Source organism: Megascapheus bottae, chromosome 4 (genome assembly GCF_031878675.1).
Source record: "Megascapheus bottae isolate mThoBot1 chromosome 4, mThoBot2.hap1, whole genome shotgun sequence".
NCBI classification, from domain to species: Eukaryota; Metazoa; Chordata; class Mammalia; order Rodentia; family Geomyidae; genus Megascapheus; species Megascapheus bottae.
The window spans coordinates 38,212,064-38,228,389 of NC_143512.1; the positions used below are offsets into that span (position 1 = coordinate 38,212,064).

The following is a 16,326-nucleotide window of genomic DNA, read 5'->3' on the forward strand; positions in this document are numbered from 1 at the left end:
AATGCCAGAGGGGTGGGGGAATATCAATCTTCTCAGACAAATCCAGGCTCCTGAAGAAAAACAAAGCAACAAAGAAGTGATAGGAATGACATTCTCTGCAATGGATTAAGTCTGTCCCATAGCAGCTAACATTTCAAATTTCCTTGGCTTGTATAGTATAATAACAATGACAGCAGTGCAGTTCCTGACATCCTCTTGCAGCGTTAGGTTTTGTTTTGTTTTCTCAAGGCTAGACCTCTATCCCTTGAGCCATAGCACCACTTCCAGCTTTTCTCTATGTATGTGGGACTAAGGAATCAAACACAGCTCTTCATGCATGCTAGGTAAACATTCTTACCACTAGGCCAAACTCCCCGGCTCCTAAGTCTATTTTTTAAGCTCATAACTTTTCCTAAATTTGAATTGAGAGCCTCACTTTAATACCAAATTATGCCCAAGTTCCAGGAAAAATAAAAATGAACCTGCTGTTAATCATGCATGTACCATAAACATTTTTGAATAATTTTAAACATTATAAAATGGCTTTCCTTATGACATTTAATACACATATGCTGGTGCATGCGTGTGCATGCATGCATACATACACACACACACACAGTACAACGAACAGATTTAACCCCATAACTCCCTTTCTCTGATCATCCCTTCAAATTCCAAATAGTCCTTCCTCTACACAATTATGTCTTTTTGTTTGGGGTCTAGTTTTTACAGAAGAAAACATGGAATTTGTTTTTCTGAGCCAACTTGTTTCTTTTAACGTGATTCCCAGTTCTATTTTCCCACAAACGACATATTCACATTCTTCTTTGTGGCTGAATAATATTCCATATGCGCATACATCATAATTTATTTATCCAGTCATCTGTTCTTTGGGCATTTTGTCTGATTCTATAAGTTGGTTTGGTTATTATTCTTCTATAAGCCTGGGTGTGCAAGTGTCTCATTTTATGCTTATTTGCATTCTTTTAAATACATACCTAGGACTTGTATGGTAGGATCATAGGACAGTTCTGGGTTTTTTTAATTAAAAGATTTGTAAACCCTGATTCTTTTTATTGTAATGTATAGAGGGGTTACAGTTACATTTGTCAGGTAGTAGGTGCATTACTTCTCTCACATTGATACCCCTTCTCATGTTTTTGTCCCCATTTCTCTCCCCCACCCCTTCCCAATCATCTTGTTTTCCCCCTTCCCTTTCCTATTCAAATAATCAAACGCATATACAATATACCAGGTAACAAAGTCAGATACAGTAACAATATGAGATTAACCAAAGTAACCCTGATTTTTATCTCCCAAGTTCATGTCAATGACCTTGAGCATGGAGTATTGAGTAATGAATGAGTCCTTGCTCTTGTACTGATTGGATGTAATATCCACATATTAAGGATACCATGCGCCTTTTGTTCCTTTGATCTTGACTTATCTCTCTCAACATGATTTGTTCTAGTTTCATCCATTTCCAGTGAATGCCATTATTTTATCTTGTCTGTTGGCTATGTAGAATTCCATTGTGTATATATACCACATTTTCTATATCCATTCATCTGCAGTAGGGCATCTGTGTTTTTCCCATAGCTTGGATATTGTGAATATTGCAGAGATGAACATAGCTGTGCAGGGGGACAGTTCTGTTTTCAGTTTTTAGTGTTTTCTTTTCAGAAACCTCTATATTTCTTTTTTTAATTGCATTTTATTGTTGGGGTAATGAATGGAGGGGGTGCAATTCCATTAGTCAGGTAGTGGGTACATTACTTTTTGAACATTGATATCCCTTCTTGTGGTTTTTCTCCCACTTTACCTCCTCTCAACCCTTCCCAATTCTCTTGTTTTTCTCCTTCCCTTCTTTATTTCAAATAAATAAGTAAATGTATATACAGTATATCAGGTAACAATGTCAGATACAGTAACAACATGAGATAAACTAATAAGGGGGGAAAGGAAAAGAAGTAACTGCACATAGTACATTAAGAACAACAATCACAAAGATAAACTTCTTGTTCCAATATCCTAGAGTTCATTTTGCTTACCCTCATCCTATGGACATAGGTACATAGCTTTTTGAGCTATTGTGATCCTCTGCTAGAAGAGTCCTAGATGTGTACTAATAATTACAAATGAGGGAAACCATGGGGGTTTCTTTGGGTCTGGCTTACTTCACTTTATATGATTTTCCCAAGTCTTTCCATTTCTTGACTAGTGGGGATATGTAATTGTTTCTGATGGCAGCATAGAATTCAATTGTGTATAAATGCCACATCTTCTTGATCCATTCATCTACTGAGGGGCATCTGGGTTGGTTCCATTTCTTGGTTATGGTAAATAATGCTGCAATGAACATCGTTGTGCTAATAGCTTTAGTATATCCTTGTTTCTGAACATTTTGGTAAATGCCAAGGAGTGGGGTTGCTGGGTCATCGGGAAGCTCTATGTTTAGTCTTTTGAGGAATTGCCATATGGCTTCAAGAGTGGTTGAACAAGTTTACACTCCCACATCCCTGCCAGAATCTGTTGTTATTAGATTTCTTCATAATGACCATTCTTACTGGGGTGAAGTGGAATCCCAAAGTAGTTTTGATTCGCATTTCTTTTATGACCAGAGATGTTGAGCGTTTCTTCATGTATCTATTTGCCATTCTTTTTTCCTTTTCAGAGAAGACTCTCTTTAAGTGTTTAGCCCACCTTTTAATGGGACGGTTGTTTCTTGAAAGATTTATTTTTGAGAGATTTAATTTTTTGAGCTATAGCTATGTTTTAGATATGAGGCCTTTGTCTGTTACATTGTTAGTGAACATCTTCTCCCACTTTGGGACTTTGTATTTAATTTGCTAGCTATGCACTTTGCCATACAGAAACTCTCAGTTTAATGCAGTCCCATTTGTCCAAACGTTCTTTGATTTGTTGTTTCTGGGCCTTTATTAAGAAAATTTTGTAGACACATGAAGAAATGCTGGACATCTCTGGCCATAAAAGGAAATGCAAATCAAAACAACTCTGATATTCCATCTCACTCCAGTTAGAATGGCCATTATCAAGAAATCTAATAACAACAGATGCTGAAGGGGATGTGGCCAGAAGAGATCACTACTACACTGTTGGGAGTATAAACTCGTTCAATCACTATGGAAAGCAGTACGGTGGTTCCTCAAAAGACTAGACATAGAGCTCCCCTATGACCCAGCAATTCCACTACTTGGTATTTACCCAGTTGTCCAGAAACAAGGACATACTAAACTCACTAGCACAACAATGTTCATTGCAGCACTATTTACCATAGGAAAGATATGGAACCAACCTAGATGCCTCTCAGTAGATGAGTGGATCAAGAAGATGTGGCATTTATACACAATGGAATTCTATGCTTCCATCAGAAAGAATGGCATTACAAATCATATTAAGTGAAGTAAGCCAGACCCAAAGGAACATAGGCTCAATGGTTTCCCTCATTTGTCATAATTAGTATAAACCTTGGACTCTCCTAGCAGAAGCTTACAATAGGGCAAAACCTAGATACATAAGGCCATATAGGATGAGACTAAATGAAAGGACCTCCAGGATATGGAAACAAGAGCCATATAACGTGTGATTGTTGTTCTTAATGTACTATGCTATTTCTCATCTCTTTTGTTGTCCCTTGGTTATCTTATATTGTTGCAGTATCTTACCTTGTTATCTGGTACATTGTATATATGTTTATTTATTTATTTGAAATAGGATATTGAAATAGGATAGGGAAGGGGGGAAACAAGATGAGGGGAGAGGGAGGGGGGATGGAATTGGTAAAAAAAAAACTTGAGAAGAGGTATCAATGATTGTGAAGAAATGCACCTTCTATCTGGTGAATATAATGTAATCCTTCTATTAATTACAATGAAAAAGAGAAAATTTTGACCTGTGCCAAAGAGTCTAATGTATCTCCTATTCCTTCCTGTAAAATTTTCAGGGTATCTGCTCAGGTCTCCTCATGTCTATGCTCCATTTGGAATTGATTCTGGTGCAGAGTCACAAATAAGGATCCAACTTCAGTGTTCTACAGGTGCTTAACCAATGCTGCCAGCACTATTTGTTGAAGAGGCTGTCTTCCATCCCATTTTGGGGGCTCCCTTATCAAAGATTAGGGACTCACAGGTGTAGGTCTTCAGTTCTAATCCAATGGTCCTGAGGCCTGTTCTTGTGCCAGTACTAAGCTGTTTTTATTACTCTAGCTTGGTAATAGAGTTTGAAGTTCGGTATTGCTATTCCTCCAGGGCTGTTCTTTCTGCCAAGGATTGTTTTTTCTCTACAGGGTCTTTTATTATTCCATATGAATTTGTGGATTTTATCCTCTATTTCATTATAGAATGTGGTTAGGATATTTATGGGTATTGATGATGGGTATTGATGGGTATTGCTTTGAAATTGTAGATAGTCTTTGGCAGTATTGACATTTTCACGATGTTAATCTTCCCAAACCAGGGGCATGAGAGGTTTTTCCACTTCCTTAGTTCTACTTTAATTTCCATTTTCAGGTTGTTAAAGTTTTCATCATAGAAGTGCTTTACTTCCTTGGTTACGTATTCCTAAGTATTTTTTATTGCCCATGCTTTTAGTACCTTTTCTACCTCTGTGTACATTTCATAGACCAGAGCAATCACTGAATGGGAAAAGCAAGGCTACCACAAGGCCAAATGTGCACAGGAACATCATCAAACAACCCAAAAGACCCCATTCCCAGCCCTCACCTGTGCTCAGTGCCCATCCTTCCTTCCATCCCTTAACTCAGATGTTGCATACGCACTAAGACCTTTCCTATGCATTCTAAGATTGCAACAGTGTCTCCCCACATGTCCTACTGTTTTGGTATTTCTTTCTCCACAGTATTACAACACACACACACACACACACACACACTCACAGAGCATACTTACTTGTTTAACTGCTACTTTCCACTTGGTGAAATCCAGGATTTATGAGAACAGAAAGTTTTGTCCATTTGGATTACTGCAGTTTGCTTGGACTCCAAATTCTCTGAAAAAGTGAGCCCTCCATGCAACCAGAGGAATTTTCAGGACCCATTCATATTAGGGTTTCAAAAGATTGTTTTCTGACTGCCATTTACTTCCAAATTTCTGACCTAGTGTATCTGATGAGAATATGAACAAGACACAAATGAAAGGGCCATCCATTTTTTTACATCCCTTTGATATGTGAGACATGGGGGATAATTCTGTCTTGCAGAGAATCCAAGTCCCAGTTCCAAAAGGTAGAAAATATTATCTTACTAAGATTTATTTATATATAAACCAACAAATTTCTAGCCTATAAAGAATTATGTAATTAAAGTTATTTTAAATGAAGTATAAATAATTAAATGCACAGAAGGAAATCTAGAGTAGAAGGTGAAAATGAAGACATTAAAATTCCATTGTTCACAGTCACATACTTACTGATGTGCATGCATCTTACGAAGCATTCTGGGTTGGCACTATTTGCCTTTCCACACTTTCTCCTCTTCCATGTTCTCTGTTTGTGATAAACATGAAAAATTTTGTACAAAAAGATCAAGATGTTACTATCCTTGGAAAAACTTATCATGGAAAAATATTTGTCTTTACAGATGTTTTATAAGCTGATTAGGGTGTTAGCAAAATAAATGAAAGCTATTTTATTTAAATATTGTTTCAAATAGCAAGTGTTGTGAGTTCTTTGGGCACAGGAATCATTATGGATAAGTTAAAAATTCAGATTTGATTTACCAATTTGATGGGGAGTGAATTTCTGACTCTTAGTTTTCTTGTCTGAAAGTTGTGAGAGTGGCTCACTTTATGGAAAATCACTTGTGAATTAATAAATAATGACCAGAATAAAGTGTATCTATGAAATAAAAAGGAAACTATGAATCCATTTCTATATAAATAAGTTAATAAATAATCTTAAATTTTAGTAAGGAATGAAATTCTTACATAGTTTCAAAGCATCCTCATACAAAATTTCTTTTTTTTTTTTTTTTGCCAGTCCTGGCGCTTGAACTCAGGGGTTGGATACTATCCTTGGATACATTTTGCTCAAGGCTAGCACTCTACCACTTGAGCCACAGTGCCGCTTCTGACTTTTTCTGTGCATGTAGTACCCAGGAATAGAACCCAGGGCTTCATGGATGCTAGGCAATCACTCCACCGCTAGGCTACACTCCTGGCCCACAAAATATCATTTTAATCAAGCAACCAAAATGAAGACCATTAATTAAAGGTTGGAATTGGGAAGCACCATTAATAAAATGCCTTAAGAAAGATACATCATAATTTCTAAATGTACCTGCCAAAGGAATGTAAGCTCAATAGGTTTCTGAGGAGACATCAGATAGACCCAAACAGCAGGTGATTTTATGAACTTACCAGCTGTATCCTTAAAGTGTGTCAAAGTCACAAAAACTAAATTTGAGAACTGTTCTAGACCAGGGGCAAGTAAAGACATATATCAACTGAATGTAACACGAGCCATGTTGGGAGAATTGTTGAAATATAAATAGGTATGGAGAATGAAATGATAATAATGTAGTCACTAACATTAATTTCTTTATTTTGAGCATGTAGTTTAATTAGAATGTCAAATTTATAGAAAACTCACATTCAATTATTTGGGGACACGGGTCATCTGGTTGATAACTTACTTTCAGACACTTCAGGGAAATAAGACTTTTGTGTACTACTTCCAAATTGTAATTCTATGATTGTTTAAATATTTACACACACACACACAGATTGATCTTACATCTAGTAGATAGTCAAAACCAGTATGTAATTTTGATGGCTGCACACATCCATCAGCCAGTTACCAAATGTGTATCATTTGGTTTCTGGTAAACTAGAATAATTTATACTTTTTTTTAGCACTTTCACATATGCCATCTTTCAGTTACCAACTCTTGAAAGGTTAGCACTACTGTCTACTTTGTCTATAGATTTTGAATCCAGATGGACAAAGTAGGTAGTCAACAAACAGATGTGAACTGAATGAATGAATAAGTTCAAGCAGGCAGCTTGGGGGTAGAAGGAGCAGCACAGCCTGTGGAGTGAGGCAGCTCTGGATCTCACTCATTTGCTATTCATTTGTTGCAGACCTCACTTCCTCAACTTGACCAACCAGCAGAGCAAAGCCAGACTCTGATCTCTATTCCTAGGTTCATGATCTGAGATTAGCTGTCAGAATTTCCTCATCTCCAGGCAGTTACTTCACATGGGCTGGGTGGCAGCTCCTCAGTGTGAATTCTCTACACTTGAGTTCTTACCTCTATGAAGAGAACAGGGTGATATGAGGATTAAATAACTTCCCCAAATAAATATATATCACATCCACTTACATTTAATAATAACTTCTGTAACCTAATTACAACCTTATGAGGTAGGGAAAGCATCCTTATTAGTAAGAAGAAAAGCTAAATATGACACAGATAAATTAAATAATACATTAAAAGTTAACACTAATAAAGGAAAGTCCCAACTCCCAACATTGCTAATTTCCTCACTGAACATTAAAAGCATTCTTGTGAAAGACAGCCAGGTGGCCTTTATCCTTTCAATGAAAGACCTGGTACAACAGGGGCATGTGAGCCTTCGTGTGCAACAGTTGTGTGGCAGTGGAAAGTTTATTAAGTTCTCTTCTCCAGAACTTCTGATGCAATGAGTGTGTAAAGAGCTGGAGAATCTTGAAAACCAGCTGAGAAAAGCTAAGAAACACCGCCAGCAGCAGCCTGTGCAATCTGGGGAAAGACAGAGAGGACAGCTGTTTAGGCCTAGTGCATCTAAGTGGGAAATGAGTTCTAAGCTCTACTCCACCAGAAGCACAGCACCTTGAGATGAAGTAGAATGAAACTAGAACCAACTATGACTACCCTACATTTTCTGGTATCAATCTATAATGTTAAAACAAAAAGCCTGAACAGGAAATCTCCAAGGAGAATTTTACCGAACTTTTAAAGAACAAATGTATATAATTGTTCCTCTAGGAGACATGCTTTGATTCATTGCATGAACTAGACACCAAAACCATATAAGAGAAGTTGTATAAAAACTAAAATATAAGAAATGAGAGAGAACTATAGAGCCAATACCTCTCAAAGTATAGACAAATATTTTTTAATATTTGGAAATAAAGCCAATTACTGCTCACACCTGTAATCCTAGCTACTCAGGAAATTGAGATCTGGGGATCATTCAGGGCCAGCTTGGGCAGGAAAGTGTGTGAGACTCTTATCTCAATGGACTACCAAAAGGCTGGAAGTGGAGATATGGTTTAGTGGTAGAGAACTAACCTTGAGCAAGAAAAGCTCAGTGACAGTGCCCAAACCCTTAGTTCAAGTCCCAAGATCAAGTCTGTAAATAATATATACATACATACATATATATGTGAGCGTGCACACACACACACACACACACACACACACACACACACACACACATTAGAAGGTGGAAAAGAAGAATGTTCAGCACTTGGAAGCAGCCACTATACTCTAGCACCTTGACACTAATAGGCAGCAGGGCCCACCAAGGTCTCTCTGAGCAGAATAAAGGGCCTGGGATGAACCTGGCCCAGACAAATATGAGGAGGTAAAAAGGCTGGCCTCTACATATGGCTTTTGTTCAAATAAAATAAAACAGTGTATTGCACACAGTATGTCTGCAGATGGACTGAGACAAACACGAAGATAGTGAGTCTGAAGACCCCGGTGCCAATGCAGAAGTCCACGCAGAGGATCTGCAGGCTTCAAAGTTCTTGCAATCCCTTGAATAGAGTCAAGGGCCAGAGAAGAGCAGGAGACATTTTCAGGCCAAATGTAAGAAAATCCACTGCAGAATTTTTACTTCACAATTCTATATTTAAACTTCAAAGTCTGTCCTAAGAAACTTGCATTTAAATTTAAGCACATTGATCTGGCAACTTGGATAATCACTTCTAAAGATGAAGATTCCAGTCGCAGCAGAAAATAATTAGAACCACCCAATCCTCTGTCTGGAATTTGTCTCACACAATGGGAAAGCTCCCAACTGCCTTGTGTTCAGGGCAATGCACATACGTGGTCAGCCTGGGCCCTACCAGGTCTTGGCACTCACTAGTGGCCCAAACGCACTGTAGTCTTGTCCTGAGATATAAAGTTCCTCCTCAGAGCTGGCAGCACAAGTCCTAGGAAATTTCATGCTGCTGGGAGCAGCCCTCTATCAGCAGATGGTGCCAGGTGGGGGAGTAAACCAGCTTCTGTGAGTCTGGGAGGGACAACTGGGTTCTTCTTCACATACCAAGTATGTGAATGACCTGGAATCACCTGGAATAATAATAGATGCCTTCGGCACTTATTTATTCTCTTGATTACTTCATACTGGGGTGACATGAAATCTTTAGATTTCATGTCTTTCTTACTTTTTTTTTTTTTTTTGCCAGTCCTGGGCCTTGAATTCAGAGCCTGGGCACTGTCCTTAGGCTTTCCCAAGGGTAGCACTCTAACACTTGATCCAGAGTACTACTTCTGGCTTTTTCTGTGTATGTGGTACAGAGGAATTGAACCCAGGTCTTCGTGCATGCCAGGCAAGCATTCTATCGCTAGGCCATGCTCCTGGCTCTTCACTCTTACTTTCTGAGGTACTGAAGTGCTATTCAGAAATGTCTTACTCATGTCTATATCGTAGGGTGGTTACCTTTTCTTCTGATACTTTCAGAGTCTCCATTTTTATATTTAGCTCTTTGGCCCATATTCTCCTTTAAGCCACTCATTTTTATCCAAAGTAATAAACCCTTTTTAATAACTAAAATTCACTCATGTAACCATAAGCTTATTGCTGCATAAGAAACCAGCCCAAACACTGAAAGGGCATACAACAGTAACTACTTACATCTCACTCGTGTCTTCATGTCTGCCAGGTTGCTCTGCTGCAGGCTGTGAGGCCCCAAGTTCTGGCTCTGCTTCTAGCTGGGCACAAAATCTCAGATGATACAGATGGTGATGTCAGATGTTCTGAAACCAGAACTATGTGGGGACTGATCTTCCAATGTCTTCCACAATTGCCTCCCCAAAGCAAGTAGCATGGCCAACCCCCACAGTGGTAAGTGCCTCCCACACAGTTATTAGTAGATGGAGTAACACAAACTGGACAGTCATCTCATCCATGAATCCCTAACTAATGACCATTTATCAATAAAGAAGAGACTTTAAAAGACATGTAGAATCCTCTCAGACAGTTTTCAAAGACAGCTACGTGTGATATGTGATACATATAGCAACGAAAGGGTACTATCTCTGAAGCAAAAGTTTTCATTTATATTTTAAAACTCATTTATGATTAAAAATGAAAGTCGGGAAGGGATGGGAGGAGGGAAAGTGGGAGAAAAACAAGGGTGGGGGCAACAATTTTCAAGAAGTAATGTACCCACTACCTGACGAAGGTAACTGTAACCCTTCTATACACCATACTGATAATTTTTTAAAAAGTCAAACTCCATGATTACACAATTGAATGCATCCTATTTTTTGTAAATTTATGTATATGCAGACTGCAAATCTATCCACAGAGAATCCTGAAAACTATCAAGTCAGTGCTTCCTTCGTTCCTCTCATAAAGACACATCTTTTAAGAGAAAAGCAAAATTACCAGAATTCTTATTCTGCTGTCTCCATGCTGGGCTTGACAAGCCAGGGATACATAAGTATCAGATTGTGTGTGTGTGTGTGTGTGTGTGTGTGTGTGTGTGTGTGTGTGTGTGTGTGTGTGTGTGTGTCCTAGCTCACTCAGTAGGAACCCAGGTGCCACCCAGGTGATCTTATTCCCTTAATCAAGTAGGGTACCGGTGCCATTTCTGATGCAGCTGCATCCCTAGTAAAAGTGCTTTGTAACAGACCCATTGAAACAATTGTTGCAGCTGAGTTCTGGGTTTTTGAAAAGCATTTCTTGAAACCTGTACAGACTATTGGTAACAAAGTGACAGCGTCTAATCTTTCATTCTCTAGCTAAAGCCTTGTCTTGTTGGGCAACTGAGTACACACCCACCCCTCACTTCATAACTGTTAAGGAGCAGTTTCGTAATAAAATGAACTTTGGAGCCATTAGAGTACCCTAAGAACCAGAGGGTGGAGTTTGAACTAGGTTTTCTTTGTTTACATTTACCTTGCATCATCATTATTACTATTACTATCGACAATAGTTGTATAAAGGAGTTGCCATTTAACAAATGCAGTATATCTTGATCAGTGTCACCAGTGTCCCTCCCCTCTCCACCCTTCCCTCGCTCTTCTTAATTTTGTAGGCTAGCCATTAGATTCTTGTCTGCATTTTCCCTCTCTTAAGGGATAGATGGAAGAACTGGGGTTTTTGCTGTTAGTTTCAGTTTTGTCTGGAGGCAACAGCCAAAAAGAGAAAAAAGGGGAAAAAAGTCAACTACCAGCCAATCAAGCAACAGCAAAGTTGAGCTCTTTTAAATCCCCCCCCCCCCTTCTCCTTTCTACCTCAGATCAATTTCTAAAGCAAATGTTTTACCTTCCCTGGAGAGCGATCCCCGGTGCCCTGTGGGCGTCAGGTTCCCGGGATGCGTGGCACGGGCCACGTCCTCGCTGCAGTCCTCAGTTGACTCCATGGGGACCTGAACTTTCACCTCCCGCGGGCACCTGGCCGCGGGGGCAGCGTGGGTTCGCGGCCGGGGCGGGAGGTGCCCTTTGGAGCAGGAGGCGGGCCGGAGCCCGGGCGAAGTGGCCACGGCCGGCTCTGGCCCTGGGTTGTGCTGTGGGAGCTGTGGCCATGGACGGCGCGCAGGGCGAGGTGCACATGAGCCAGGCCATCCAGCCTGCGCACGCCAACGCCCGCGGAGAGCTGAGCGCCGGGCAGCTGCTCAAGTGGATCGACACCACCGCCTGCCTGGCGGGTACGCGCGGGGGTCGGGGTGGGGGGTGAGAAGGAGGGGCGGGGACGGCGTGGAGACATCCACTTGATGCTGGTGGTGGGTCCGGGAGAAGATTGGGGTGGGAGAGATCGGAATGGTAGACGTGACCCCGAGTTGGAGATGCCCCCCTCCCGGTGGCTAGCCAGTGGGGGTGTGGGTGGTGGGGTGCGGGAGCTAGGAACGAGGGCGGAAGCAGCAGCGAGGGGAGAGCTCGGGGCCAGGTAGATCCAGGGACTGTGACAGTCCCGCCACCTCCCAGCCCTCCTGTGGGCCTCTGGGAGCCTGCCCCACCTCCACCTCACTTCTGCAGAACCTTTCTTGTTTTCCCTCCACCTCTGCTTCTGCGCAGAGGTCAGAGCAAACTTTTAATCCCCAAATCATATCACACTGTCCCTGACTTAGGACATCTCACAATCTTCTCATCATCCATGAAGTTAAAACCCGAGCCCTTCCTGGTTCTTCCCAGATGCCCCTTGCCATGGGAAACTCACAATCTCTGCAGGGAAATGTGAGATGAGCCTGAGGCGAGTTGAGGGTTTTAGAAAGTGGCAGTTATCTGGTAAATTCTAGGGTACTCCAACAAAGGATATTAAGAAAATGTATAATATCGTACCGCTCAAGTAAACATGCTATGGGCTACGCCACGGGCTTGTCGCCCCTCTTGTGCTCCAGCAATGCTTGTCTTCTGACATGTGCTAGTATGTGTCAAGTCCTTCTCTGGACAAAGGTCTCAAGACCCTCACATATGCTCTTCTCTTTGCCTTTAGAATACATTACATCTCAGTTTAAATGGCATTTCCCTAGAGAATTTCCTTTCCTGGCCTTCTATTTACATTTATATGACTTCTAGGACAATATCCTGTCCAACTTCCTTCATACCACTTAGAACAACTTGTAACTATTCCGTATCCTTATCTGTTCACCTCTATATTTTCCGCATGCTAAGCTGAGCTGCATGCCAAGCTCCACTGCCTACAAAACTTAGCCTCCTGATAGTAGATGAATAGATGAATGAGTGGATGGAGGACACAGATGAGTGGGTGGGTGGGTGGATGGATGGATGGATGGATGGATGGAGGATGGATATAACTTGGAATTACATTTCCAAAAGGAAGCCAGATTTTCATAGAACATTTAGTAGATTTAGCAAGTGCACATCTTGTATAAATGTGTGTTAAAATTAAGTAGTAGAATTGGCGGTTGGTGCCTTACACTTGTAATGCTAACTACTCAAGAGGCTAAGATAGGAGGATTGTGGGCAGGAAAGTTTGTGAGACTCATCTCCAGTTAACCGCCAGAAGATTGAAAGTGGAGCTCTGACTTAAAGTGGAAGAGTTCTAGCCTTGAAAATAAAAGCTAAGGACAGTGTCTGGGCCCTGAATTGAAACCCCATGACTAACAATACATACATACATACATACATACATACATACATACATACATACATACATACATACAGAAATAATGTACATATGTATGTATATAAGTACATAAATATTAGAGCTGGAAGAGGCATTAAACAGCATGAGTTTAGGACTTTCTCTTATTTTACAGATCACAAATCGAAATTAAATGGACCCCTGATTTCTCCTCAAGTGTTAATAGAACTTCTAGCCCTCTTTGTCTTAACTACCTAAAAAATCTAGTTGTATATTTCAGGTCAATTTGTTTCTGTTTGCTAATCTATTTGGTTTCTTAACATTTTAGCAAGACTCAAATTTGGTTATACTCATGTAATAAGGGAGACATGAATATGAAGTTATTCCCCTTGTTAAAAAAAGAAATAAATGTAGAAATCATGAAAGTTGCTAAAAGTGTTTTTCCAAAGGGAACTGACTCCATGATGTGAAGCGATTTTTTTCAAGTTTCTTTTCTGTCCTGTGATGAAGAAATAATTTCCCTCTCATGGTTATTGCAGAAATTTCTGTGATTCATCTTTTTAGAAAGCGCCTTCATAAGTGGATTCAGTGGAAAACCAATTTCTTTGCACCTTAACATTTATATAACTATTAGTAACAAAAAACCAAGTGTATAGAATAAGTTTGTGATAGTATTGATAGCATTGGTTTGGGACACATGGCTAATGCCCACGTTCAATAATCTATGGGAGGAAGAGGCTTTGAGGATATTATATAGCCACAAGGCAATCGGATCTAAAGAAGAATACAGAAGCAGATATTACCAGTATTATCTCAAGCACAATTGCTTTTGGCCAAGACTTTTTTTAAAAAATTTTTTTATTGTAATTAGTAAAAGGGTTACATGATATTTGCCAGATAAAAGGTGCATTAATTCACATACATTGATACCCTTTCACATGTCTTGGTACCCATTTCCCTCCCCCCCCCCAATTCCCCCACCCATCTTGGTTTTCCCCCCTTCCCTATCAAATTTCAAATATCCAAATACAAATAAATTCAATATATCAGATAATAAAGTGAGATACTATACCAATATGAGATAACCAAGGGACAGTAAAGGAGATGAGAGACAACATAGTACATTAAGGACAACAATCATTCATTATATGGCTTTTGTTTCAATGTCCTGGAGGTCCTTTCAATTAGCTTCACATTATATGGCCTTATGTATCAAGATTTTGCTCTATTGCAAATCTCTGCTAGTACAGCCCAAGGTTTCTACTGATTATGACAAATAAGGGAAACCATTGAGCCTAAGTTCCTTTGAGTCTGGCTTACTTCACTTAATATGATTTTTTCTAAGTCTTTCCATTTCCTAACAAATGGGGCGATGTCATTCTTTCTGACAGCAGCATAGAATTCCATTGTGTACAAATACCACAACTTGTTGATCCACTCATCAACTGAGGGACATCTAGGTTGGTTCCATATCTATGCTATGGTGAATAGTGCTGCAATGAACATTGTTGTGCTAGTGGGTTTAGTATGTCCTTGTTTCTGGATGGTTGGGTAAATGCCAAGTAGTGGAATTGCTGGGTCATAGGGGAGCTCTATGTTTAGCCTTTTGAGGCACTGCCACACTGCTTTCCATAGTGGTTGAACGAGTTTGCACTCCCACCAACAGTGTAGTAGTGATCCCTCCTGGCCACATCCCCTCCAGCATCTGTTGTCATTCATTTTCCTGATCCTGGCCATTCTAACTGGAGTGAGGTGGAATCTTAGAGTTGTTTTGATTTGCATTTCTTTTATGACCAGAGATGTTGAGCATTTCTTCATGTGTCTATAGGCCATTTTTGTTTCTTCTTCAGAGAAGACTCTCTTTAAGTCTTTGGCCCATTTTTTAATGGGATGGTTGTTACTTTGGAGGTTAGTTTTGGAGTGATTCAATTTTTTGAGTTGTTGATATATTTTAGATATGAGGCCTTTGTCCGTTGTTTGGTTGGTGAAGATCTTCTCCCACTCTGTAGGCTTCCTGATTAATTTACTAGCTATGTCCTTTGCCATACAAAAGCTCTGCAGTTTAATGCAGTCCCACTTATTCAGCCTTTCTCTGATTTGTTGTGATTCTTGGTCCTTATTAAGAAAGTTTCGACCTGTGCCAAGGAGGCCTAGTGTATCTCCTATTCCTTCCTGTAAAGTTTTCAGTGTGTCAGCTTTTACCTCCAGGTCTTTGATCCATTTGGAGTTAATTCTAGTGCAAGGTGACAAAGAAGGATCCAGCTTTAGTTTTCTGCAGGTGCTTAACCAGTTCTGCCAGCACCACTTGTTGAAGAGGCTGTCTTCCTTCCATTCTATTTTTTTGGCTCCCTTGTCAAAGATTAGGTGGCCATAGGTCTGTGGTTTAATATCTGGGTCCTCAGTTCTATTCCATTGGTCTTCAGGCCTGTTCCTGTGCCAGTACCAAGCTGTTTTGATAATTATAGCTCTGTAATAGAGTCTAAAGTTTGGAATTGAAATTCCTCCTGCACTGTTCTTTCTGCTAAGAAGTGTTTTTGCTATACGGGGTCTTTTATTATTCCATATGAAATTTTGGATTGCCTCTTCTATTTCTTTAAAGAATGACATTGGGATGTTGATGGGTATTGCATTGAATTTGTAGATAGCTCTTGGCAAGATTGTCATTTTCACAATGTTGATTCTTCCAATCCAGGAGCATGGGAGGTTTTTCCATTTCCTTAGTTCTGCTTTAATTTCCTTTTTTAGGGTTTTAAAGTTTTCGTCAAAAAGGTCCTTTACATTCTTAGTTAAGCTAATTCTTAGGTACTTTATTTTCATTGAGGCTATTGTGAAAGGAGTTTCTTTCCTGATTATTGCCTCGTTCCTCTCACTGTTGGCGTAAAGGAAGGCAGTTGATTTTTGAGGGTTGATTTTATAGCCTGCTACTCTTCCAAAGCTTTGAATCAGCTCAAGGAGCTTGGGAGTAGAGTCTATAGGATTCTTTAAATACAGAATCATGTCATCTGCAAAGAGGGATAGTTTTATTTCCTCTTTCCCTACTTGGATC

The 16,326-nt window shown here is 39.9% G+C and overlaps 1 protein-coding gene across 1 annotated transcript in view; it reads left to right on the plus strand.

The window, feature by feature from the left end:
* Nucleotides 1–11,759: 11,759 nt before the first annotated feature.
* Acot12 (acyl-CoA thioesterase 12) overlaps nucleotides 11,760–16,326 on the plus strand; it is a 37,169-nt gene continuing 32,602 nt past the window's right edge. The window contains exon 1 of the mRNA XM_090331120.1: nucleotides 11,760–11,883. Within this exon, the coding sequence (XP_090187246.1) occupies nucleotides 11,760–11,883 (124 nt within the window). The remainder of the gene's footprint in view (nucleotides 11,884–16,326) is intronic.